Genomic DNA, 27,974 nt, shown 5'->3' with positions numbered 1-27,974 from the left:
CAGGAAGAATTCACCTTGCACATCAAACCCTCTGCATGTCTGCCTTTGCTAGTTCTCCAGGAATCATGGTCACAGAGGCATTACAATCCAGTCTGGGGAGCTCAGTTTGTTGTTGACTAGGAGAGGTGGGGAGAGGGTAGGCAAGCACCTTTTGAGGGCATGGAAATTCCCAGATGTGTGGCTTTCTATAGGATCCAGATCAAATGGAGGGATGTCTGCAGATTGTGCACGTAACCAGCCAATGGATTCAGCCCTAAATCTATGGTACTTTTGGCCCCATAAAAAGCATTAATTACAGAAGTGCTGGAGAAATGTTTTTGCACTAGAAGACTAGAGTGGAAAGTCTAAAAATTTCCAATTTGATTTTGAATCCTCTGGTTACTTAGGGCACATTAATCAGGATCGCCACGGAAGAAACAGGAAGACAAAAGATATTGTTTAGAAAACAATGATTATTTATTTATTTATCATCAGTACTGGGACCTTGAAACAATAACAAACTGTTCAGCAACTTAGAAAAGGTCTTTTTGTATATTTGTGTGAATGTCAGAATGAGGAGGTTGTTGATGTTCTCAAATGTTCTGACTGGGTTTTGGACAATGGGTGGAGCAACTTCTACCTTCTGCAGTCCTCATTGGTGCATTAGAGCTGCATGTAGCTTTTTAACAAATTTTTGTCTTGAGATCAAGTATAATCTGTGCTGGAATTGCTGCCCTTTGAATTCCAAGCTCAGGGCAAAAGTAGGGCAAAGGTAGATACAAAGCAGAAGCAAAGAAATAAAGTCCGAAGGAGTTGCAGATGGTTTTTTTGGGGTTGTTTTTTTTTTTTTTTTTAAAGAAGGAGTACCTGAACATTTACTTCTACGCACTGAACCATAAATTGTTGGGTTTAATAATTTTCCAGCAGAAAAGAAACTGTATTTGAGGCATTCAGACTATCAAACAGAAGGAAAAGCAGCAGCTCAAAACATATACCGCCTGGTTTATGAAAACAGGAGTCACATCTCTAGATGATGGAAAAAAAGTTTTATAAAACATGGGAATAAGGATACAACACAGCTACAAATGTGAGTCTGAATTAAAACTAAAAATTGTCAAAAGATCACTATGTTCCAACTTGCAAAACTCTGCATGTTACGGTGTGATAATAATTTGGATGTGCTGGTGAGCCCCACATAAACTGAATATTTTTTAATTGAAAACCTTTTCAAAACAAAAGACTGAAGAATAAATAAATTAAGAAAGGTATTTTAGGTGACTGTACGGGGATAGGAAATGAAGTTAGAGACCTTTTGGGGAAATTCAGGCACAGGTGAAGGAAAGTTGAAGTAGTGTGGAAGCTGGAGTATCTGAGGTTTGAAAGTTGGAAAAAGTGAAGGTGTGGAAGTCGAAGAATCTGAGGAACCGGAAAAGTATCTGAAGGAGAAGAAAGCCACCAGAAAATAGAAGAGTATGGCAGTGATGAAGGAGATTCTCCGATCCAGAAACCTCCTACTCGTTGTTCTCATTCCACTTCTGCTGCTTCCTCTGCCACTCATATACCCCAGCAGTGTAAGTACATTTTTAATTTTCTTTTTAGCAAAGCCTCTGAGTGCAGCAGTTAGTACTGCTGGATAAGTTTGCAGTGTGCAAAAACAAAGTCAAAGACCTAAAGAAGCATAGAGCTTAGAAAAATCTAAGACTCAAATTTGAAGGACTGTGAGGGTCACTGAGAAGTCATCACAGTAAGAACCAGAGCTACCTTGGGTCGCGTCACAAGCAGAGCTGAAGAGCAGCTAAAGCTAGTAAAGCAATACTTTAAAGCAAAAATGTCAAATCTCTTCATTTTCTAAAATAATGTCTATGTAGAAGAGGGACAGAAGAAACATATCCATGAAATGGATATCCTCAGAAGAGGTCTTTAAAAGGAGCACTTATAGTATTCCTTTATTAAAAAACTCTTTAATTTTTAAATAATAAGTATGCATGGAGGGACTTTCAATTTAATGTGGTTTTGTAAGATGGTAATTCAGGTGAGGCAGGGGCTAGGACACAGTGACAGACATGTAGGACCCTACATGGCACTGACTACTCCAGAGCAGGTGTAGGTATCTCTGCAGTCTGATGGTGGTTAATAAATGCTGGCTCAGAGACATAAACAGCAATGCAAAGGAGGGAATAGTCTGTGCTTAACACACAGACCAGAGAATGGGAATGAATTCAGCTGTGTTCCTGACACTGCTTTGGACCTACCGAATACCTTTGGCCGCGCGGTGAACTCCTCTCTATGCACGTCTCTGCCATTGTAACAGATAAAATAGCAATGATTCCCCACCTTATGGAGATGGTGATATTTAACTTATCAAAATTTACAATGTATTAAAAATTCTGCAGCTTGTCCTTCTACATAGTCCTAGACATAAATCTGGCCAAATGGTGCAGCAATTTCCATTCCGTCTTCTACGCTGCTGAAGATTAATTCTTCCTTACAGTATCAGAGGATTTTGCCATACTACTGCTTTATCAAATCAAAATGCATGGGATTAAAAATTATATGGCTGTTTTCAAAAATAAAACAGAAATATTTTTTTTGAAAGAAAGCCAGGATTCATAAAAAGGAAATGTTCCTGCACCACTGAACTGTATGTTGCACCTAGAGTTTTCCTGCTCTGAACTTCAATGTATATCTTGGCAGTTCTCTTGTAGTAGTTTTTCCCCTCTTCTATCTCGAGAGAGGCAGTGAATGACAGACAATTGTGGTCTTCTTCAGAGAACAGAAGGACTCACCCTTTCACAGAGTCTTGTTTTACAAAATGGCTTTATCTCCCCCCATGTCACTGGAAGTGTGACATAAAAAGATATACTCCCTGACATGCCCATATGGCACTGTAGCTGCAGCATGCTCTGTGTCCCTTGAGACCCTTCCCTAGGAAACATGAGACTCAATGCACTAAAATTTGTCACTCTTGTTTGCTCCTTACTGGATTCAGAGGCATAGGATGCAACAAGGAGGCTTTAATAACCAAGGGACTTGTAATAGCACCATATGGGTGCTGAAGCAGAAGTTCATAAGAAGGTATTGCTGCAAGAATTATTATTATACAGCACAAGCCCTTGTGACATTGCTTTACTGAAAAGTGACATGAAAATCCATCAGGTGATGTTTTACATCCTCTTTGTATATATGTGAATGACCACAGATGGTAAAGTACAGCTGAGAATCTGACTGAGTGTTGGACAGATGTTTATAACACTATTAAGAAAACATCTTCACCAAATAAACTCAGCTGACAGTACTCTATTCAAGTGCTTTTGTGTAGAATTTACTTTGCTGCAACCCATTGATTATGATTACTTCTTAAACCTGAAGATTAAATTTTATGCCTGCTCACTTATTTATATTTTTATTTATCAGACAAGTATACTAGTTTTCTGTCTTTCTTATAGAGATCAGAATTACCAGGTCACTTATATTGGCATTTCTGCAGGGAATCAGCGTGCAATTTCTTTGATGATATCAGCACATCTCTGGAAACGTCAAAGGAGCATTACATGTGTAGTGACAAGAGTGATCAAAGTGAGCACAAGGATTCAGAACTGTTTGTAGATATGGCTAATGGGAATAAAGTCCATGTTTTCTATTATTTTGTGACAAAAAATGGTTGGGTAAAAAATAAACTTGAGAAAATTTGCTTGCACTCTTTTTCCCTTTCCAGAGTTATAGCTGAACTTGTACCACAAGTTTGGATTCACATAAGTGCCTTTCAGGTCTGATACATTTGGGAAAAAACCATGCCTGCATGCAAGATATGCAATGCACACTTCCAAGTGGACCAATTTCCAAGACAGAGTTTATTCTTCCTTTTAGTCACTCTGAGATCCTTGTATATTTTAGTATATGAAAGTTTTATGCATGACCCTTAGTATGGATGTTTTAGCCATGGCTTCCTTACAGTTCCTCTTTTCTTTTCACCTAAGGAACTGACTGAAGGTAGATAATTAGATGATAGTCCCTCCAACGATCACATTTTCCTATTACCTGTTTCAAGCCCTGAGATGGGCTTAAGAGTAATTTTCAGCTGTAAAACTACAAGTGAGAGCAGTGAAACAGTTAAACTACACTGCCACTACTTCAGTCTAGTACTTAGTTGCTCTGGTAACCATTAATTAAATATATAGATTCAGTTCAATTAAATAGAAGAGATTAATATGGTTTCTCTTGGAAACAAGCTGGTTTAAAGCACTGAGAAAATAAATAAAGAAAGTTGCTAGACAAGCCGATTAAGTTTTTAGTGGAGATTATCAAGCTTGGCTTTCCTAGTACAGTTTTATACCATTTAAAAATGAGCTTTATTTTGGGTTGTTTTATTTTTGTAAAATGATTACAGCCTTGTGTATAAGAAACACAAAGACTCAGTGCCCATCCCAGTTAGGTTTTGGTAGAGATGCCATTTCCCTTTGTCCTATTTTGTCCTCACTATCAGCCTCCTTTTTTGCCAAATACAGAATAGTAACAGAAAATAACAAGAGAAATTAAAGAGAAGTATATTCTTGGAGTGAGAAAATCCAAGAATTTAGGATTCAGGTTAGGATAAAATTAATTTTATTAATTTTGGAAAACATATTCCTTTTAACTTACATGTGCACTTCTTTAAAACAAAAATCAATGCTTTTTCATTAGAAGTTATTTTTCTCCTTAGACAACTGCTGGATGTCATACAGAGCCCACACAAAGACAGTAGTTTTTGCAGCAGAAATTTTAAAAATTAAATAGTCAGTAGGTCACAAAAATCATCCTATGCTCTGCTCTCTGTGGAATATTAATCATGAGGTATAATGTAGTTAAAGGTGACTAAGCAGCAAGTTGGCTAATGTTTATGAGCCAATCCATCAGCTCCATGACTCATCTTGTCTTCCTAGTAGAGACTACCAAAAATCTGTAATGCCTATCATTTAACTTGTTAAACTTCCATTTTTAAGTCAAAATTATTTCTTTTGGTTTTTTTACTAAGTGGCCACTTGAAATTACTAGAAACTGAAGACTAAAGTTTGGAGTTTCAAACAGCATAGCAATTACATTTTATAAAATAATCATAACCCATGAATATTAACAAAAGTCCTCTGACCTCATCCATTCCAATCCAACCTTCTCTAGCTTCTCTTAGAATTTTTTCTTGGAAGCAATGAAGGTACAACTGCAAGACAATCTTTTCTTGTAATATACTGCTGAAGGACCTCACCATAGAGGACTAGTCAAACCTGTACTGCTAAAGCCTAAACCACTCTTCTAGGGTAGTTAAGGAAGAGAAACAAATATGCACATTTCTGTGTAGTTCAGAGTACTTATCCATCCATAAAGGAACAATCCAGAGATAAATTTCTCCAATAGCCTTTCAGATACCCTTTATAATCTCCAAAGTAATTAGAGTTTATCTGCTTCAAGGAAGTTGTTTTCTTATAAACTTATTTCAGTTATTTTGGCAGCCCTGCTTAATGGAATCATGGAATCATTAAGGCAGGAAATTCCTCTAAGGCCATTGAGTGAAAACCACTAACTCAGCACTGCCATATTCACCCCTAAACCATATTCCCAAGGGCCACATCCACACACTCTTTGAAAGGTTTCAGGGATGGTGGATCCACCACCTCCCCAAGCAGCCTATTCCAGTGCTCGGTCACTCAACCAGTGAAGAAATTTTCCCCAATATCCAATATAAACTTACCCTGGCTTAGATGAATTACAACTGTTTAATGTCACACTTTTCTAAAATAAGAATCAGAGCAAGATCTGGCAGCTAATTTAAACACAAGTTTCTGAGTAACCTTGGCTGAAATCCTTATGCAAATAAAGGAAATAGTACAAATCAATATATACTTTTCTCTGGTCTCCATTCTGCCTGTTATTACTATAAGATGTACTTAAAAAAAAGAGACAAACAACTGATTGTGGCTCTTTGTTAGAGATAATGTAAAAGTGACATGTATAAACACGAATTTAAATATAAGCTATTGATTTCACTGAACCCACATCCCTGTATAATTTCACTAGACTTCCCCACCTTGTTCACAAAAGTGACTGAAAAAAAAATGAAGTGTGTGTTAACTGATTGAAAAAAAATGAATGCTCATTGATTTACACAAAGATGTGTGAGACTTGTTTGTATGACTTCTTGAAAGCTGCTTTATTTAGAGGTCATCCAATCAGGAAATGAAAGCAATGGAATTATATTTTAAGACACTCAAATAGCATTTGTGAAGAGTGAATTTTCTAAACAATAGCCATTTGTGAGCTGTGAATCCATATGACTCAATGAGTTCATATGGAACATCCAGTGCATAATGAAGAACAGATGGATTCATAGATGTTGTAAATCAGTGCAGACCTACCAGCTTCTGTAGAACAGCAGGTTAATCCCAGTACAGGAACTGGCTTCAAAATTGAGAAAACAAAAGGAAAAACCTTTTCCTGAGAGTAGTTTCTGTAATTATTAGCAGGAGATATCCCTGGATTTCTAAGTATAGCAAACTGAGCCTAAGGAGAACTCAAATAAGTGCCATAAATAAAGCCCTATCTAGTTAAGAAATGGACCAGAAGAATTCATTGGGCTAGCTGTGTTTTTCTGTAGAAATATTCAGCAGGTAGCACCTTTCTCCATCATATCCCAGCTCCCCACGTATGCTCAGCATGATGTTGTCATGACTTTTCTACCAGAACCTTGGACAGCAGCAAATTTATTTGAATAGCTCCATTAACCCATTGCCTCTAAGCCTGCAGGTCTGTGATCTTCTTCTGAGGGCCTGTGTAAATTACCTGAGAAAATAAAATTAGATAACAAAAATGTTGGCACCTTGTTTAAAAAAGAATAAATTCCCGAACATTTCCAAAAATAACTACAAATTCACACAAATGTGAATGTTCACATCTGGTCCTGAAAACCACCAGTTCCTGCCCTTGTCCAGTATTAGAGAGAAAAACATGCAGAAATAACATGTCCACAGGTCCAATCTGAGGAGTCATGGTTGAATGCTTGGCAAATATTGGATTATGGAAATCAAACAAATTTGTAAATGCACTTGAAACCATTATTTTGCTGATACATAACGCTTATCACAATGTTTTGCCCTGGTTTAGGCGTGAAAACTTTCATTAGCATCATCCTTTGAAACTGATCTTTCAGATGGTAATCTAGATTTCACACTCAAACAGCTGCACTTTAGGAGGTCCTAATACAGTCCTTTTTGATTTTTTTTTTTTAAATCCAGGCACCTACAGTCTGATGAATCCTACAAACAAGTTCACAAAGCCTCCACAGTTGCTGGTGGGGCAGTAACATGTAACCTCTCTGCTCTGTCCCTGCAGGAAGCCTCATGTGCCTACGTGCTGATTGTGACAGCCATATACTGGGTCTCTGAAGCGGTACCTCTTGGTGCAGCAGCCTTAGTTCCTGCTTTCCTGTATCCACTTTTTGGAGTCATGAAGTCCAGTGAGGTCAGACCATTGTAAACTTTTTATTATCTGATGCTCTTACTCTCAGTTAATTATTTGAATAAGACTGATCTTAGTGCAGTAGCAAGACTTAGAGGTATGGGAGGAAGAAGTGTACATCTTGTAATGTGTAACTTGGTCTGAACATCTCTTTCTTCCACTGAAGACAGATATAGGATATAATATAGACTATATTAGATAGGAAGGATGACCATCCTTTATAGACTATATTAGATAGGAAGGATGACCATCCTTTCAGCTACTGCAGCATCAACAATTCCCAAAACACATTGCATTAAAAGATCCTACCTTCAAAACCATGTAAAGAGCAGTATGGGATACACTGTGAAGTTTCCCTCCAGTTACATTTATTATAGAAGACATATAAGGCAAGAGGCTACATATGCTAAAAATAGTTACCATTTAGTGTAAAAGTCTAGATAATTTTGTTGTCTGGGTGAATGTTTAATCCTTTTTCGAAGCTGTGACCTAGGGCTGCATTGTAGCCATGAGTTCTCAGGCAAAGGAGTAGCTGCACAAAAAAGTTTAAATGATCAGTTTTGAATGTGCTTACCTGAGTGTTTTCTTGAATGTCACTTTCTTTCATGATATGCCAAGAATTTATTTTATTTCACCTGCAACTTTTTTTCCACTGCTTTTTTCTCTCTCTTTTTTGGGGAGGGTAAGGGAGCCTCACACTTGATGAAAGGACTAAAAATACAGATAAGGACACAGAAGAATACATAGCAACCATAAATTTGTTGAATTTCTGTCACAGTATAGCGCTGGGAACACCAATAAATGGATAGAGAAAAGCATGAACCAAAAATTTTATGACCTGTTTTATTTGTCCCAGTGATATAATACAATCAGATACATTTCCATACTAACACAATTCAGTAGTTTCAAAATTTTTTTTCCTATCATAAAGGCAGTTAGGCATTTTCATTAAAAACTTGGAAGCACATTGAAAAGGAAAATTTAATGGCAGCCTGACAGAAATTCAATGTAATATCAAATAAAATGACAGTGGAACTACTGCAGAGAACATATTATTTGCTTTAGGAACAGAAATAAACCACTGTATTTATAAAATAAACAACTCTGATGATGCTGCAGTATTTCCAGTTTACTGTTCTAGAGTGACTGACCCAGGGCTCTTGTCTAGCACTTTAAGCTACAAATAACTCACAGGGACTTAAGAACATGAGTGTCATATATATGTACGTGGGTATTAACAAGACTATTAACATTCATTGGTTTCTCCAAAATGCATGTGAAAGGAATAAAGGAGAACAAGAGATTCTTTGTTCTGCTGGTTTGATGGATTTCTTTCATTCACCTCAAGATATTTTTATAACAAGGTAGCAGAAAAATAAAGAAAGTTAATGGGAAAAAAAACAGTGGAAGAAAAAGTGATATTTAAAAGTTCTGGCACACAACTCTGTTGGCCAAGTCTATTTAGGTCACTATGGGTATTTATTAAATAAATGTAATTAAATACATAACTTGTTTCAGATTTCACAGAATAACATTAGTGACATTCTTTCACTTTTATGGAGGAGTGTCAGTATTACTGAGGATAATGGAAAAACTACTGCTTCCTCTGATCTTAATTGTTTTAAAATGCTGGCACCTACATTTGGTTAGAAGAATAGTTTTAAACTGAAGAAATAATGTTTTTGGAAAAATATTCCAGCAACAGCTTAAGAAGGATTGCATCAGGATGAAATGAAAAATTTAGCTAGGCTCCAACTACCTGTTTGTAACTTTTATTTTCTCCCATTTTGATAGTTTTAGCTTGCTCTCTTAAATTGAAGTTCTGTTTCTTGAAACTTTTCCATATTTTCCTGATAAAATGGAGGTAGCTTTCCAATGTGAAAAGTTTTGGCACAGGATTTGTGAATCATCACAGCAATATGAAAACCTTTCTCAGCTGCATTCAAAGAGCATGTCCCACAGGACTCTTTTTCTGAAGCTGCAGGTTCAGATGAGGATGCCACATTTCACCCAAAAGTTGAACAAGACAGAATAAATATAAACAAGATAGATAACAATAGCTCCAGAATGAAAAAGCAGTTGAAGCACATGAATAAGCTGCCTTCAGTGAAGAGTTTTGTTGTTTCCATGTGAGCCTAGCTGAGTATGACAGATTAACTGCAGGCACTGAACATCCTGCTGAAAAAAGTAACATTTCTCTTGATCTCTTCAAAACTGAGAAGCCTACAAACAATTGAGTATAGAGCCTTGTTATTCATAAACACAACATGAAACAGATTAAAGAGAATACTTTGACTTATGAATTCTTCATGTTCTCCAGCTCCCTGTCATTCTTATCCTCTGGGGAGCAAAAGCGTGCGACACCACATTACTTTGCATTCAGCGCGCTTTCTGTGTAGGGCAGTTACTGCTTTTTTAACTGACTGCTTCCCCCTGGCCCTTGATGCAGGTGGCTGCTGAATATTTCAAGAACACAACTTTGCTCCTCATGGGTGTGATTTGTGTGGCAGCTTCTGTAGAAAAGTGGAATCTCCACAAGCGAATTGCCCTGCGCATGGTCATGATGGCTGGAGCCAAGCCAGGCATGTGAGTGAACTTTTGACTTTGGCATAATCTGAGCCTGGCAGCAGCAGCTCGAAACAACTCTGATTTTCCCATCCATGGGCACAAAATGGCTTGGTTTGGGGCTCATTTTCATATCCATCTTTCCTTTCAGATCTTGAAAGCTTACAAATCTTCTCATCCTCTTTCTGCCACCTCTAACTCTTTGGGTTTCCCTCTGTTGCACGCCAGGTTGCTTCTTTGCTTTATGTGTTGCACCACGGTGCTCTCCATGTGGCTTTCCAACACATCCACCACAGCCATGGTGATGCCAATTGTGGAGGCAGTGCTCCAGGAGCTAGTGAATGCTGAGGAGGAGTGTGAGGTCATCAGTACTGCAGGCAGCACCATTACTGAAGAAAAGAAGCCAATAGGTATTTGTCAATATTGGTCATTCTTTGCTCATTTGGTTAGCGGTGACCAGACTTGTTGATACATATTATTCAAATTCTATCAAGGTCAGATCTGTCTGATTTATACTGTCAAAGATACTGATCTGTACTCTTTCCTTTGGTACTCTGATATTCCTTTCAGAAAATGAAAGAAAGTTTTAAGATGAGATGGAAGAATTGGAGTTGCAAAACTATTTATACTGAATTAAGGCATCTACTGGAGGTTATGTGTCATAAACTTTTAGGTCATGTGATTTTACAGGGTTGGAAGGAAACCCATGAGAATAAAGTTCAGGAAATCTAGAAGAGGCCTAAAAGTGTGCTCTTTGACAAGCCCAAAACAAAAAATTGATAAGGGCTCTAAGGTTCATTTTGTTCATTCCTTCCCAGAAAGAAAGGATTTAGGTAGAAAAAAAAAATCTTTCTGTCAGTTTACAGTTTCCAGGCTGAAAATTATTTCATCCAACCTTGTCTATTATATGTAGGCATGATAGTCTTGTAATTGCCAGAGGCACATGATCAGTGCAACACAAAATAATAACTTGCTGCATAAAGAGAGCATTGGAGACAGCTCGGACAAACTTTTGTTTGCAGCATCCCCTCCAGGTCCAGTGGTGTGACCCAGGGGCTCAGCTCAGTTCTTACCCCAAGGGCTGCTTTCTCTTCCTTTGTTGCAGGTCTCAGCGAAAAGCATGGCCAACCTTCACTGGAGCTTATCTTCATCAATGAGGAGTAAGAATGAGCCCTGTACATCAGGACTGGAGATTTGAGCCCTACACAGGTTGCAATGAGAGGAACCCAGGAGTAGAGCCAGGAAGGGCAAGCAGAAGCTTACAAGTGAATGTTTCACATGTGACTGACAAGGAAAGCTTACATGATAAATGGGATTAATGTAATGGTCTGGATCTCACTGAAGCTTTGCAGTATTCATTAATTTTTTTAACACCATGAACACTTTAGGGAGAAGGAAAATGTTTCTCAGGATTTGAAAGCTCTTTTGAAGTCTGTGCTTATGCTGTGTAAGAGAGTGCTGTCCCAGACTTTTATTTCTGTTCCCCTTAACAAACAGTGATGGAGAGGATTCAAGTACATATGGAGTGCCCACAGGACATATCCAGAGGGAAATCACTTACAGAGCATTCCTGAAGAAAGTCTGAACTGTCCTCATTTAAGAGAGAGATGAGAGCAGGAGGGGAGGGAGGTGGGGGGATGGCAGGAGGGAGAACCAACAGAAAAACACCCCTCCTCCCCAAAAAATTTGTAAAAGATTTCTTTAAATATAGACAAATTTCTTCGGAGGTTTGAAACACTAACAGTTTCAACCAGGTCTCTATTTGAGGTAGAATCTAGTAAGATGAAAAGGGTAAATCAGGCAATGGACTAATTTCTTTGCCAAATTAGCAAATTAACCATCAGTTCAAGATACACAAGGGAATACACAAAGCTAATGTCCTAGAACTGTATTATAGGCTAAATCCTGAGGACCATCTTCTTATGAAGTGTGAGAATAAATTACACAGCCCCTTCTGGAGCTCCTTCTATATTGTTCACAGCTGTTTGTAATAAAAGAGAAGCAAGTTCTTGTTTCTTTTAATTTTAATTTCTTTTAAATTTTAATTTATTTTAAATTTTAATTTATTTTAAAATAAATATTATAATTCAAACAGCATAGGTTGAATACTTTAAGTTAACTTGCAAGATCTAAATATTTATCTCATTAGTCTAGAGACTATTGCGTTCTCCAGTATTCCCTCTGTTATCTCTTTTATACCCCAGCCACATTTTCTGTACAATATAGAACCAAATTTTCAGTTTGGCATTGTGCCATTAATCCCTTTAAGCCCTGTTGAAGAGTACATGTCAAATATTTCATACAGAACCATTGTTAAAACAGTATTACTTGAAAAAGAGCTCGAAATTTGGCAGGAAAAGTAGCACATCTTCTGGAATTAAGTTCAGTGGGTTTGTTTGCATGGTCCATGTGCTGAAAAATTGGCAGTGGAAGAACTTGACTAGAATAGACAGCAGTAGTGCTGGGTTGCCTGGTGATTAACTCCACTGTGAATGGAGTCCTCTCCTAGAATGGGGTATATACTACAAAGAACACAAGTATTTTCTTGCATGGAGGTGGAACCCCATTGCTACACAGCTAGAGATAGAGCTGTGAAACATAATGATGACTGATATTATCTGGTCAAGAGACCACATAAGAGGTTCTAATAAATGGTATTCACCGTTAAATAGGCATTAGTTCTGCAGAGGTTGCCCCTCCTACCCATGATGTGTGCCTTTTGAAGGAGCTGGGTGAACAGGCATTTATAAAGTATATTTTCCTTTCTTTGTTTTTAGTGCTACTACTACTGACTTCAGCTCCTTGATGCACTCAAAGGTATTGTGATGGGTAGTATCTTCTGAGCTACATTGTCTTCTAATGCAGGAACCATCAGAGCAGAATCCATACAGCTCTGAAAAAAACTACTGTTTCCTTTATTTCAAATAAGTGATGGTTATTGGCAGAGAGTACATGTTGCAGAATGTCCTGCTTTGTATGTTACCTATCAGCCTGCTTGCGCTAATCAAGTTGGGGAACATTAGCTCCATAGCAACAACAACATAAGTACATAAAAATGTAAGTTTGTCGTACTTACTGCTGGAGATCCTGAGATCCAGTCAGTAAACTAACAATTCCATATGTTTTCTAACAAATTCAGATATGATCTTTTATTGTCCAGGTGTTTCTAACTTTATCAGCTGAGACATCTCAGTTACTAGAACTGACTACATATATCAGAAAGTCATAGCCTCTAGCAAGGAACCTGTTAGATTCTCCTACATGACAGAGGAAGACCCAATCTCATTATAATCTGACTTTAAGATCATTTTAAAATAAAAAAAGGTTTAGGGTTTTTTTTGTTTTGGTTTGGGTTTTTTCCGGTGTAGAATTTACAGCTGATCTTTTAGTGGGTTGGATTTTGTTGTTGTAGTTTCGAATTATTTCTTTTTTTTTCCAAAGCCTACTCACCATGACCTTTAGGAAGCATCATAAATTCTTTTCTAAGTGCCCCAAGGAACATAAGAAAGGCTAATCCAAAGGTATTTGTCTCCTTACAGAGTATGAATGGTGTGCACATGATAGCCAACCCTATTGGAACAATGAATTCTCAGAGTAATGGGCAGCACCTACCCCAGGTAAGGCAGTGCTAGACCTGGGGTGTGAGGCAAAACCCAGATGTGATTATCTCCTGCTTCCCACTGCTTCATATTTATTCCTTGTAAATTGTGTTACATGGAATCATTCTCCATCATCTTTCCTCAGACCTGGCTTGGCCCTTTGCTAGTTCTTGCTCCCATTTAGATATGCTCTGCACAGATATGTTCAGAAGACTCTCCCCCAATAGCTGGGACAATTAATTTAACTTTACATTCAGTAATGTGATCCCAAGTTTCCCTTATTATTTGACTGTACTATCCACTTTGTTTCTGCAAATCCTCCTTGGAAAATAGCCAAACTCAAAAATAACAATTCCTGACACATAAAATTCTACTCAAAACAAAAACAGCAGCAGGAATGGACCGTTAATCTGTTCAGCCAGTTTGTAAGGTAGTCTTAGTATCCACCTCCTTTTTGTCTTCCAATAGATCCACCCTCAAAATCCTTCATTAAATCAGACCATTACAGTATTTCTACTTCTCTTGAGTGGATCCAAGAAGAGATTGCTGTTTGGATGCCAATTTGTATCTTAATCTTATCAGTATCTTAATGGCATAAATTGATGTCCATGAATGAATAGGCTAAAATCAACACATGGATTTGCATTCACAGTTCAAAAGAATCTGAGTGAATGTTTCCAAAAGAGACTAATGCACTCGTCCCAATATTTAATTTTCTCTTACACCCATATTAATAAACATTCAATGGTTATTTTTAACTAATATACTCACTTCACTCTTAACCTACAGGATTTTAGTCATTTTTATCCTCGTGATGAAGATGAACATATAGCATGACTGATTTTACTAGATAAGCCAAAATAAAAATCTATCTGAACCACTTTCTGCCTTCTTCCTCATCCCTAAATTACAGCCCTGGCTTGCATGTGAAGTACCTTGAAGTACTGTACCTTTCTTCCCAGTGCAACAACTTAATTTACCAACATAGATAGTTTCCTGTCACTGGTGAGACAGCTTTTTCTGGAGCAAAATTTTTTGGCATCTTTTTCTTCCACATTCTCATTACCCAGCCTTTTTCATGCCGTTGAGACCCCCAGCACTCCATTCCTAATTAGAAACCCTGAGATTGTAAGTGCAAAAAGTTCACCAAGCCTTTGTCTGGTGGCTCCTCATAAGCCTCAAGGATTATGGATTCCTACTCCTGCAGTGCTGGCATCCTGTCCCTGCAGCATTTAAAGGCTTTTTGTATCCCACTGATATTCCAGTCAGAGCTGGAGTTGGCCCAAACCTTAGCCAGAAGCCCGATTACTGTTTGTCCTACATTTCTGCCATAGACCAGGCAATTTCAGGCCCCTGGACATGTTTCCAGGTCTGATCCCACTTAATCCTTGTGAAGAAAAACCTGCCTTCTCTTATACAAACCTGTTGTTTCTCTGGGATCTGTATCATTATGGCATTAGCACAAGCTGTGCTGCTGCTCTGATCATCTACTATCTTTGTTGAATGTATCCCCTCACAGACTCAGATACTGGTCCTGCCTCCTGAGCCCTTGGATCTGGGCCTGACTACTAAGTACCGGTATCAAACCAGACATGACCACATGGTCTGTAAATGCCTCTCACTGAGCATTTCCTACGCAGCAACCATTGGGGGACTGACAACCATCATAGGGACCTCCACCAGCCTCATATTCTTAGAGCACTTCAACAAGTAAGTGATACTGTGATTTCGTGGGAATGGTGGGTGAGCCATTATCATCTCCGTGGCTTTCCGCATACCTCAAGGAACCCTCGCAAAACAGTCACCTGAAGGAAAATTTGCTACCTCCTCTACTGTAATGCTATTACTAATGGTTAATGTTTGAAAGGGGGAGTTTAATTTAACACATATCCGTGTCTTTCTCCCATGCAAAATAAAAATCCCTCAGCATGTGGTAACATTTAAGTTTTTCCTGCAACTTCTTTTGATTTGACAAACTGATTATCATGAAGGCAGCAGGCACTCTGGAAAAGTAAACACTAAAGTCATGAAGACAAAGCAAGGAAGATAAAGAAACACTCACAAAAGAAGAAATGTCATATAATCAGCTTTGAGTTGTTCTTTGGGTTCTCAGAAAGTGAGTTCTTACAGTGGTTCTAAAGGCATCACTAGTGATACTTGGGCTGCTCAACATGTAGTGCAAAACTAAAGCAACTCAGAAATTTGGACTTATGCATTTGCTTCAGAGAAGATGGGAAGCAGCTCTCTGAATATCTAAGTATTTCCCAGGACTCTCAAAGACATGAATGTTTCAATGTCAGAAACATGAATGTTTTTCTGTCAGAAGACTGGTGGTACTTCTATCCATGGACCAATCTGCATCCAAGCAGACTGATCAGACCTGATTCTGATCATCTGCTACTGCCTCTACTGCCATGATATCCTTCATTTCTCTCTCTGAAATGGTGATAACAAAGTTCAGAAGTCAGTTCAGAAGTCATGCTTAATGCAAGGATTTGGATTTTACAGAATTTCCAAAGATCTTACTTTTATGACAGTTGCATCAAATGCACACATCAAACATCTTTGCCAGAGCCCAGCAGAATGCAGTCACCATTTGTGTGGTCCATGATGGAATGCAGAGATTCTGGGTGTAATCATTCTAAAGTCTGCCAACACTAAAATGAGCTTTGATATAAACCATAGGTAGGGACAGAATTTCACTGCTGGTAGTAGTACAAGACAATCCAGACCATCTGGTATTAAAGGTTTGAAGTGCTCTATGGCTGATCTGTTGATCAGGGGAGGTCAATGACTGACATTTTTTGGCAATTGTTTTCACTATGCATATGCAATGCAGCTGTTGCAAATGCATACTGATGGAATCTTTCTATCATGCCATGACAAATATAAATACATATATGTGTGTGTGTGTAACTATGCACATTAGAGATTCTTTTAGTATTCTAACCTCTTATGCATCCTCTTTTCTTCTCTACAGTCAATACCCAAATGCTGAAGTGGTGAATTTTGGAACCTGGTTTTTGTTCAGTTTTCCTATCTCCCTCATCATGTTGGTGCTGACTTGGTTCTGGATGCATTGGCTGTTCTTGGGTTGCAAGTAAGTGAAGTTTGTTCAAGATGCAAGGACTATGAAAGTGGGACACCTGCAGCTCCTCTAGAACATATAAAGTTGCTTTGGCTGGCAAATGACAAAATTTAAGGCTCAATTTCTTTCTTCTTGCCAGAACAATTACCAGAGGAAATCTCACTGCTTAGCTGTGCTGCTTAGACAGCAGTGTAGAGTATTGCTGCTTGAGAGTGAAGTGCCTGGGTACTGCTGATAGAAATCCTTATTAAGCATTCAACTGGTGGTGGGTTTTTTTCACTCTTATGACAATGAGGATTCCCTTGTGGACCAAAAATCTTGTTAAGAGTCCTTTTGGAAAAGCACAGCTTAAAAGATGGATAGAAAAAAAACTGCAATTGAGCAAGCTACTTTTCAGATCTGTCCCCAGATCAATGAAATTAATGTAAGACCAGTTTAAATTAAATGTAAATATACTCCATATATGTTTCTCTTCAAAGCGGAAAGGACTCACAGCCTAAGAGACAAAAACGTATAATACTAGTAAGTCCCTCAGCCCCAGAAGAAGAAAAAGGCTCAGCCATCAAGTTCATTTGTACCACACATTGTCTTTACAGAGGTACTCAGCAAAGTTAATGAAAATTGCCTAAATGTGTGCATGTAAAGTGGATTAGTTAATCAGCATTAAATTGTGATGCAGACATACTTACTCAGAATTAAAGTGACCTTAATTTGATTTAGTTTACTCTTAAAAGTAAACTGAACTGACATCACTATTTCACCTAAGACAATGAATAAATTGATGATGACTTCTGCTTGTTGCTGACCTTGACTAGATTTAAGAAGTAATTTAGAGGTGAATGGCTCCATGCCCCTTTCAGTCAGTCTCCTGAGTCCTGTAGTTCCAAATTAAAAGGCTAATAATAGTCCTCCCCCCTTTTTTTAATCTTGAGAAGAAACAGGCCCTAACATGACCCTCAATTACTTTAGTTTTTTTTTTAAAAAAAGTATAATTGAAATTCCACATTGCATCCAAGACCTCATGCTGATTAATGTTGTTCTAAATAATACCAGAGACTGAAGTATTATCGACTTTTTGAGAAGTACTAGTTGATTCCAAGCCTCCTTAATCTCTGACTGCTATTCACTGCAGTTCATTAAAGAACATATTATGTTAGAAGCTGGGCTACAATACTCTGCCTTCACATCCTCCTAAGCCTGGAAACACTTGGAACATGTTGAAACAGCTGCCTAATGCTTGTGCATAAATGTTTAATCAATTCCTGTAATTTTCATGTTATTTTCCTAGGAAGCTCAGTGCTATCAATCTTACTTGGTCCAGCTGGAAAAACATGTCAGATTTGCTTTTAAAGATCTAGGCTAGGTCAAAAGTGAAAGAGAATGGACCCATTTGAACCAACAAAGCAGAGCTAAGGGTAAAATCATTGCTATAGATCTGGCCACTATAAACCAGCTCTTCTCTTTCAGTCACCGCATTACTGCTGATGGATTTTACTGGAGTCTAACAGCAAGGTTTGCAAGGAAATTTAAAGTACTTATAGGTACAGGGCACTGATAACTGAGCTTAAAAAAAGTGCCCATGTGAAACAAAAACCTTGGTTAAGTCTTTTTGTTAAACAGACAGGGCCTGTCTGGAGCTTGAGCTATGCAAATTCCTTTGAGAATCTGACCTTATCAGCTACGTGGAGAGAGATTGTAGTCCATGATTTGGCCACTGCTACAACTTGGGTCTCTAGTGGGGTACCAAAAAAGATATTAAAATAGCATGAACTATAAAAGCACCTATTAAGCATCTAAAAGAACTATAAAAGTTGTGTTCCCGTGGTACTTCAAACACTGAAGTACCTACTGCTGTTGTTTCTTTTAGACTGGTTTAGATCTCCCTCCAACTCTGTGTGATCAAAGATTTGTGGCTCAAAGCACAGCTAAGTAATGCTATTGGAATGAATAAAAGGACAGTGTTAAAGTGAGCTTGCAAGTATCTAAATTTCGATTAGGAATGTCCATGCTTTGTTATAGGATGAAGGCAAGCTGAATAAACTAACATTCATACAAATGTACAGCAGGATGAATATATCCAGTTATGAAATGTGCTTGTGTTTTTATGTCTCTGTCAGAACCACAGGCATTTTTTACCAGGACAAAACACCAGCCTGACTGCCTTAGCCTCTGTGGCAGAGGCAATATGATCCTTATCTGGCTGTGCCTGGTTTAGAAACAGCTAGTATTAGCTGAAGCAAACAGGTCATGGAAGGCAATGGAATCCTAAGCACAGCTTTCCCTCATTATTTTCTGTGAATCCTGAATATTCAAGTCAAATATGATGTCAAAAGCCAGACCAGACCCCAGATATGTCAGATACCCCTGATCCAACTGGAAAGCACAGTTACCCCGTGAAAAATTTCTGTTGATAGCTGGCCTCTGTCACAGTCTTTCCATGTGATGATAGAAATCAGCCATGGCTTGGAGGTTTCTGGCACCAGAAATATCTGGCCACCACCAGCTCTTTGAGGAAGCCTCAACAAAGGGAGTCCAGCCATGGCTCAAGAAGGCTCAGTGATACCAGCCAGTATTAGTCAGAGCCCTCTGGGGACCTTCCAACTATGTCTAGAATTGAATCTCAGAAGAACTTAAAACCAGAATAATCAAAGATCACATACAATAATTTTCCTTCACATTGGCATCAGGCCTTGCATCAGTCTTGACTCCCAACCATCTCTGGTGCCAGAATTTTCAGTTTACCTCATTGCTGCTTTTTTTTTAATTACATTTTTTTTTCCCCTTTATGCCCTTGTCTAATTTTATTGTGCAATGTGCTTCAGTTTTAAGGAGACATGTTCTGTGAGCAAAAAGAAGAAGACCAAACGGGAAGAAATGTCAGAGAGAAGAATTCAAGAAGAATATAAGAAACTGGGAAATGTTAGGTAAACTAGACCTGCCTTCCTCAGGAATTTGCCTCTCTAGGCAGAACCATCCTTAATTACTGCCCTCCATGTTGCATTTGGCTCATGTAGCTTATTCTAAAACTATCAACCAGTTTTCTTTACTTCCAGGAAAGGAGCTAAATGCAAAAATGAACCAAAATCAAAGACTTTGTTACAAGCATGAGTATATTTAATAGTTTATTTATTTCTGATGAAAAAGGAAATAAAAGGAAAGATTCAAGTTTATAGCAGGATTTAAAGGTCATCTCAGTCAAGGTTTGTCTCTACTTTTGAACTAAGTCATTAAAGGACCTCCCCTTCTCAATTTGGGCACATACTTATTTTGGTGCATAGAAGTTCAGCAAAGGCTTTACCCCATGCCATGAGTTGTCCAGCCCTCACATCTGCCCGTAATCTTTATGCATGATGGCAAGAAATGTCTCTTGAAAAGATTATTTCACAAGAGTTTCATTTTTTAAAAGGGATAATCCATCATAAAATCCCTTCTTCCCAAAACATTTCTGCCCTGTTCAAATGAAATATTGGCAGGTAAACTGGCTGAATACATCGACTCTGAAACCAGACAATTGTTCAGACTGTTCCTAAATATGAAATCATACTTCATTTAAATCTATGCTAAATTAAAAATCCTCACGTCACCTCAAGTATCCTCAAGCCACCTTGTGTGCACCATCTGTGCTAATTTACATTGTCATTTGCTCTTAGGCTTTCTACACTTGTAAAAAATGCAGAGAATGTGTTTACAGTGGAATGCTAATATGAGCTTTACCTTGTGAACACATTTAATCAGATAATAATGCAAATACAAAACAAGCATTTAGAAATATTTTCCTCCAGGTCTTGCCCATGAATGATGGAATTGCAAATATAGATGGATATTTTTAGCCTGTTTTTTACTGGGTTTAAATGATTCCCAGTTGGGAGCCAAATCTAGAATTATTTAATTCAAACTAATCTTCCTTACTATTTTCCATATTTTTTTTATCCTTTTTTTGAAGCCAGTTTCTGCTTTCCTACTTCTTCTGGAACTTGTCCTTGGGTTTTCAGACAGACCTTGGATTTAATTCCTTATTTGTTGTTTGTTTTTTTCTTTTATTTCTAGCTATCCTGAGATGGTGACTGGATTCTTCTTCATCCTGATGACCTTGCTTTGGTTTACTCGTGAGCCTGGCTTTGTACCAGGATGGTCATCTTTTTTTGAGAAGTGAGTAAAATTCCCTAAACAGCTGCACAGGAATATGGCTTTGCTTCTGACTATCTACAATAATTTTTTGGCCTTAAGACATCATCAGCCACTTTTAACAAGGTGGTGAAAAATAAAGTCTTTATTCAAAAATTAGGATTCTTGCTTTTTAAACTACATCTGTTCATATGGGGCAAATTGTATCCTTTCTTGCTATACAGAGTGAATTAAATAGAGGAAGTAAATTAAACACATTTCAAGTGTAAAAGAATAAGAGGGTTGGATTTCGAGCTTAAAACATTTTAGTGCATTCATAGAGAAGTTTCACTGGAATAGATTAAACTATAATTAAAATTAAAATATTTGACGAAAAGTGCTTATCAAGAAAATCTCCATGAAATTAAATAGTACAGAGAATGGTGACTAAGCAAATAATTTTTCTTTTATTTTAAATAATATTGAAACAATTTACATTAAAAGTTACTATAACACACATTGCATACAAAAGAACAAGTGATTTGAACTTAAATTTTCTTTATATTTTTACTGTATAAAATTAACTTCCCAATCTAATTTTGACAAAAACCCAATTTCTAATACTGAGATTTTCTGAAGTTCAGTAGAGATAGGCACTCCTCAAAATACTTTTTCAGAAAGAATTTTAGACATTTAATTTCAAATCCATCTACAGTCCATTTCTAAAAGATCACTTGGATTTGGCTTTTCCCTAGAATGTATTTCTTGCTTCTAGTAAGAACACTATTTTCTGCACCTCCAAGTTAATAGATTTGTAAACCAAAAGGAGTTTATTTTTTTCCTTTTCCCCACCTGAATGTCAAAAATTGTTGAGCAGTGATTGAAGTTGGCTACAAGAGTCAGTTTAATAAATGGGGAAAAAAATCCAATTTGTATCCTTGATATGCAGATATATTTTTCTTGTGGGCTGTTAGTATGACTTCAGATGTGGAAATGAAACTGCACCTGCAAAAATTTGCTTGGAGCTATGTATCTTGTTTAGAAATGTTTCTGTTAATGTGTTTTCACAATAACCTCACTGTTTCTTTCCTAGGAAAGGTTACCGGACTGACGCCACTGTCTCTCTATTTCTTGGTTTTCTCCTTTTCCTGATTCCAGCAAAAAAGCCGTGTTTTGGAAAGAGGGAAAAAGGTGAGGAGGATCCAGCAAGAAAGAAAGCTGGTACATTTTCCAGTGTCTTTAATGGCACTTTATGTTTTCTGTAAAGATTTCTAAGAAGAGACTTTTATATTGGTAAGTCAGGGTTCAGTTTCTCCTCTGACATCAGCCCTTCCTATGTCAGATCTCCTTTTCCTTTGCTATAATTCATATTATCTCACTCAGAGGATGACAAACAAGTTTTGTATCTGAGATTGCCACCTATTCTGTGCTAGTGGAATTATTAAAATTTAGGACTGAGCTTTAGGAATGGTTTAGATGGAGTTTTATATTAAAGAACTATAATGCAAAATCACCTGAAGATAAAGACCCAGTAAAAATATTGGTCATCACTTATACATCAGAAATCACTGATAATGCCATAAGATAAACATAAAAGAGGTCAGAAAGTGCCATACAATGTTCCAGTTTTGTCCAATGCTTCTCTCAGAGTCTTCTTGATAATAATAATGATTGTTATTTCACATTCACATTTGGGTAGCATTCTGGTATTGATCAGCTTGATGTGCCAGGTTTTCAGCAGCACTGAAGCACTATTTTTCTATGAAAATAGAATTGTCTGTTAGAGTCTTAGTAGACATTACAAATTATATTATATATAAATATATATTCTTTTATACTTTCATATATTATACAGGTTTTAGGAAAAAAATTACACTCTAACTCCTCCTTCAAGAAAATACGCAGGCATCTAAAAAAAATAATGTTCTCAGGTAAAATCTAGGGGCATAAATGCACTTTATCAGGCTTCATGACCTACTTCATAGCCCTTCTTTTATAATATAATTCCACTGTAACACCGCCTTTGTAGTCTACAGATATATATACATACATATGTACAATAGAGCCTAGAGCCCACAGTCCCTCAAAAATCTATGAAATGAAGCACAAGGGGTTATAACTATTCACATCAACAGAGTAGATGAGGAAGTCAGGACATTTGAAATTAATATGCTGTGTTTTCTGAGGCCAGGCTAATCAGAGAAATAGGCTATGCACTGCTGCTTTGCCTTTCTCTCAGATAGTTCTCAAGATAACTCCCATGCAAATTCAATTATTCCTACAAGTGTGAAAAATGTCAAGATCTTAGAAAAAGGGCAGTATAATACTGGTCACACATTTGCTTTATTTGATATAGGAGATGGTGAAAAGTCAACAGACATTAACACACTGGATCCCATCATTACCTGGAAGGACTTCCAGAAGACCATGCCCTGGGAGATTGTAGTGTTGGTTGGAGGAGGTTATGCCTTAGCAGCTGGATGCAAGGTACTGATTTAGATTTTTATCCTCCTTCCTAAAAGAATCATCAGCCTGGACTTTTATCCCTTTGCATGCTCCCTAGTTTGGATTTATGATGTGGATAATTCCAAGTTAATATTTATCCTAGTGCCTACTCCCTGCACGTAATGGACAGCTTATATCTAGCTAACAAAAAGCTGGTTAGAGCTCAAATCATTTGTGTAGGCATCCACCATTTCAGGTGCTTCAGAATATCTAGATATTCATGTCATGTCTGCAGGACCAGCAGGCATGACACAGGATCTGAGGAACACCTCACACTTTCTCAACTAGCAGCTAACCAGACAGAGGGGGAACATCTCAACTCTCACTGGGTGCTCCTCATTAGGCTACTGAGTGAAGCTCCTAGTGCCGAATGGACAAATCATACTTTAGGTCCTCCTGACTATATCTACACTGAGTATAATTCATAAATACACATTTAACTCTCCTATAGACTCCTACATGTAGACAACTACAAGTATGCATATTAATTTCAAAATTAATTCTACCCAGAATGTGCAATCCTTCATCACCAATTTTCTATACTCCAGTTCACATGCTGAAGAAAAAAGGAAGATCAGCCTTGGTACATTTTTATTGTTATTAATTGCCAAATGTATCTCTTTCTTACTATTTATTAGGTGCTGAAGTGAAATCCAGATTACTGAACAAAAGCAAATACAGAAAGCATTGACCTTAACTTGGTTTATTTGTTGGAGGGATTCTCTGATGTAAACTGCCACAAAGAGAAGAATCTGTTTTACAAACATACCAAGTATTCAGCAATTCTTGTGCCTCTGTCCTTTCCCCAGACCTCTGGCCTCTCTACGTGGATTGGACGTCAAATGCTCTCCCTGAGCAGCCTTCCCTACTGGGCTGTAACCCTGCTGGCTTGCATTTTGGTATCCCTGGTAACAGAGTTTGTTAGTAATCCAGCAACTATAACCATCTTTCTGCCTATTTTATGCAGCATGGTGAGTAAAAACAACGACACTTTAATCTGTTGCTCCTGAGAGGCTTGTGAGAATGTTTCAGGATGTCAGGGTGTCGACACTCTTTTCACATGAAACTCAGCCCCAGTTCCCAAGCCACTATCCTGTAGTCTTTGGATTAGGAAAAATAATAAACTTGGGCAGCCAAAAGCATATTTTAGCACCAAGGAATTTATTTAATACCTCTCAGAAAAAGCGAAAACTTAGCTCCTGCACTAAGGGGTTCACAAGAAAAGGTGATGATGCAATCAAGAAGATAGGTGAATTTCACATAAAACTTGAGATACTTTTATCAAGATTATTTTAAATGTCTTGTTCAAAAAAAGTCAGGATACTGTTGACAAAAGCAGAGGAAAGGGATATTAATTTCATTTTATACTGGAATAACAGTTACAGAAAACCATCTTATTTCTTTTCATTTATGTAATGTGAAGCTTTTCTTACAAAGAAGTCAGGTCATTAACCATCTTTCCATATCAGAACAAGTTTAGGAGACTGTTCCAAAGCATGTGAACAGCTCTGAGATAATATAAAGATATGGTCAGACGGAAATAAGTAATTATGTTTGTGTGGCTTAGGAGTTCAGATTTACTTCTGCTCCATGCAGAAAGAGACTCTCCTAAAGAAAAGTTTATACCAGTAATCTACTTATAGTAGTCTGAACTGCCATCTTATGGCAGTTTCTCTTTTTTGATTGCAAAAGTAACCTAGGAACACTTCCCTCCCAGAAATGGTGTTGGCTTTGCAAATATCCTTCCCTTTTCCTCTGACATAAAACTAGACCAAATCAGTGTAAACAAAAATGCAAAAGTTTCACCACTGCTGAAGACTGCAGCAGTAGAACAATTCTTTCAGCCCACTGTAAAGAACCTTCCATCATCACTGCCTTCACATCACACAAGTTTGGGCCATGAACAATTAGTTTTTCTAACCACCATTCAGGAGGACTTTACAGAATGGTCCCAGTATATTCAGCAACTGAAAGAAGTAAGTTCTTGATGTTAGATGAAGACTGAAGTGTTAGATCCATAAGACACAATACTGAATGACACAGAGAGCAAGTGGAAGAACAAAGGTTGCCTATTAGTAGCAAATTCCATCCTGTCTCAGTGTGAAGTGTTCCAAGAGAGATCCCTGGACCATGACCAGCTCCAAATTACAGCATTTCTCTAAAAAAAAAAGAAAAGCAACCAAGTAAAGATAGTTTCACACTTAAGTTTAGAAACTAGGGAGATGAGATTCATACAGTCTTGACAAAGAGGTTCCCTTCATCCTAGTTGTCTAGGGGCTTTTATTGATTAGGTGAAACACCTGTCTTTCTCTCTTCTTTCAGTCAGAAACCCTGCTTATCAACCCTTTATACACCCTGATTCCTGTCACCATGTGTATCTCATTTGCGGTGATGCTGCCAGTGGGTAATCCTCCAAATGCCATTGTCTTCAGTTATGGCCACTGCCAGATTAAAGATATGGTGAGTCTTGAGACTGGGTGTATCCTCCCATGCTTCATGCAACTTCAACACCAGCCAATAACAATAATGATTATGCTGGTGCTAATATAAAATAATATTGATCTGCAGTGCAACTGAGCTGCCAGGTTAAGTACATCCAAAAATCTGCTGTAGAATACATGTATTTATCATCTTTATTTTTTTAATGAATGTAATGGTCTAAAGAGCTTTAGGAATATGAGATCCTAAATTGCATTGACCTGTTAAGACAAGCAAAGTTGGAAAAATTAGATTATCACATAGTTCCGCAGTAAGTCATGTATCACCTTGCTACGTGTGGTATAACTCCCCACTCTGATTATCTGATTGAGAAGTTCAAGTGACAAACTGAGCAGTTTTCCAATGAACTTTCCAACAGTCCATCTCAGACAATCTATACCCTGATACATAGTGTTCATTGGGCTTTTTTTTGGCTCTAGATATCAGAACTTACCAGACTAGATATGTCAGTATAGACCCTACTGATTTTTTTTTCTGTGTTAACTGGTTTTGATTAAGTTGTCATTGTGCTCTGATGCATTTTGCTTTTGCAGGTGAAAGCTGGCCTGGGTGTAAATCTGATTGGCCTGGCTGTTGTCATGGTGGCAATCAATACCTGGGGAATTAGACTCTTCCAGTTGAATTCCTTTCCAGAATGGGCAGCGATCAGTAACATCACCAGCCAAACATAATCTTCAATTAAAAAAAAAAAAGAAAAAAGAAAAAACAAAAAGTGCAAGACCAAAGTGAGTTGGGACGAAATATTAAACCTACATTGCACATATGAAAGAAAGAAAAAACTTGTGTAAACATAGAACCGGGATCCATAGGAAAACCATGAAGAAAATCCACAGGGATGTCTTCTGCAAAAACTGCTCAGTTCTGAAAATCAGTGTGACTTAAAAGGAGAGATTAGCTTTGCTCTATCGTTGCTTTCCCTGGGATACCATAACTTGGAAAAAAAATCACCTCCTTCGAATTATCTGCCTACAGCTTTTTCATACCTTAGAACAATTATGCAGGACTTGTATACAGGACTCAAATGGTGGAAGACAAGTACACATACACTGGTGTACTCAGCAGTGGGATACTCAGTCCTACAATTGACTTCTACAGTGAATGCAGGGGAGGCCTTACTCCCAAACACAAGGTTTTATAAGCCTACTTCTTTAAAGGCAAATTATTCTTCTTCTTTTGAGGTGACCCATCACTGTGGTGTAAAAATCCATTTTCCCACCTAACTCATATGACCTGGACCAAAATATAATTACCAACTACCAGCTACAGCTCTTCAAAGGGATAACAGAAACCTCCAGAGAGGAAGGAGAATTCTCCTTAGAAGCAGATTTTTTTTTCCCACAGCACCAGTATAAATTTCCAATATTGCAGTACTTGCAATCTCTGCTTTGAAAGGAAGAGTTTCAGAAACAGAAAGCTTTGTTCAATGCCTTTTTTTATCATTGTTGAAGTGGGAGTTCTTTCAGCTGGAAAAGCTATAACCAGCAAAACCTTACCAGGCCAAGACATCCACAGCTCTCCTCTCTCTTTGGCTGCTGTTTCAACATGCAGTTACAATTCCCCTGACAGAGAAAGGACAGTCTCATCCGAGATGGCACTTGGTGCTGCTCCATGAGTAAGAAGGGAGAGGGCTGGAGTGGTGCTGGTGTATCTCCTCATCCTGTGCATTCACTTAAACATCATGCCCACCTGCTCTCTACCAGCCCAGAGAACAGAACTTCAAATGTAGGAAAATCTGACATAGAGCAGATAACTACCAAACCAAAAGCCCACTCTCTTTATCATCAGCAAAGTGAATGCCCTGCTTTTCTGACTGGATCCTTGTGATATTCAGAAAATTTCATGTATTATGTCCTGGTTTTCATAATTTCTTTAATGTCAATACATTTATGCTCTATATTAGGATGATTGGATCTCATGTAATCACACTCTTCAGACATACACTTTAATGAATGTTTATGCTTTCCACTTATAATCTAAGCTCTCCAGTTGATAGTGTGAATGTCTATTCTGCAAAAATAAAATGTCAATAAAATAAATTATTCACTACTGCACATTCAAGTGCTCCGTGAGAATATAAATAGGATATATTTCACCTCATAACCCACCAAGCCCTTAGGGAAGTAGTGTTGAGACAGCAAGAGGTGTTGGTT

The 27,974-nt window shown here is 37.8% G+C and overlaps 1 protein-coding gene across 2 annotated transcripts; it reads left to right on the top strand.

Annotated features, from left to right (window-relative positions):
- The first annotated feature begins 672 nt into the window (after positions 1 to 672).
- SLC13A4 (solute carrier family 13 member 4) lies at positions 673 to 27,862 on the top strand. 2 transcript variants are annotated; one of them, XM_018080862.2, is made up of 16 exons: positions 673 to 1,550; positions 7,339 to 7,467; positions 9,914 to 10,050; positions 10,258 to 10,439; positions 11,135 to 11,189; positions 12,807 to 12,846; positions 13,569 to 13,646; positions 15,148 to 15,338; positions 16,609 to 16,728; positions 19,539 to 19,640; positions 20,764 to 20,865; positions 21,914 to 22,011; positions 23,177 to 23,307; positions 24,135 to 24,296; positions 25,648 to 25,785; positions 26,358 to 27,862. In XM_018080862.2, the coding sequence occupies exons 1-16, from the start codon at positions 1,452 to 1,454 to the stop codon at positions 26,493 to 26,495; spliced, it is 1,902 nt and encodes a 633-aa protein (XP_017936351.1). In that variant the 5' UTR covers positions 673 to 1,451; the 3' UTR covers positions 26,496 to 27,862. The 2 variants fall into 2 exon arrangements, with proteins under 2 accessions (XP_017936351.1, XP_017936352.1); XM_018080863.2 differs by lacking the exon at positions 25,648 to 25,785.
- Positions 27,863 to 27,974: the final 112 nt, after the last annotated feature.

This window comes from Manacus vitellinus, unplaced genomic scaffold, assembly GCF_001715985.3.
Source record: "Manacus vitellinus isolate BGI_N305 unplaced genomic scaffold, ASM171598v3 scaffold_5_pilon, whole genome shotgun sequence".
NCBI lineage: Eukaryota > Metazoa > Chordata > Aves > Passeriformes > Pipridae > Manacus > Manacus vitellinus.
This window is presented reverse-complemented; position numbering and strand designations above follow the sequence as displayed.

Excerpts from the sequence above, each read along its gene's own strand:
- SLC13A4 (XM_018080862.2), top strand. The coding sequence starts at position 1,452 with ATGGCAGTGATGAAGGAGATTCTCCGATCCAGAAACCTCCTACTCGTT. Across the intron at positions 11,190-12,806 it reads CTTATCTTCATCAATGAGGA|TGCTACTACTACTGACTTCA; the intron begins GTAAGAATGAGC and ends CTTTGTTTTTAG. Across the intron at positions 22,012-23,176 it reads TTTTGGAAAGAGGGAAAAAG|GAGATGGTGAAAAGTCAACA; the intron begins GTGAGGAGGATC and ends TATTTGATATAG.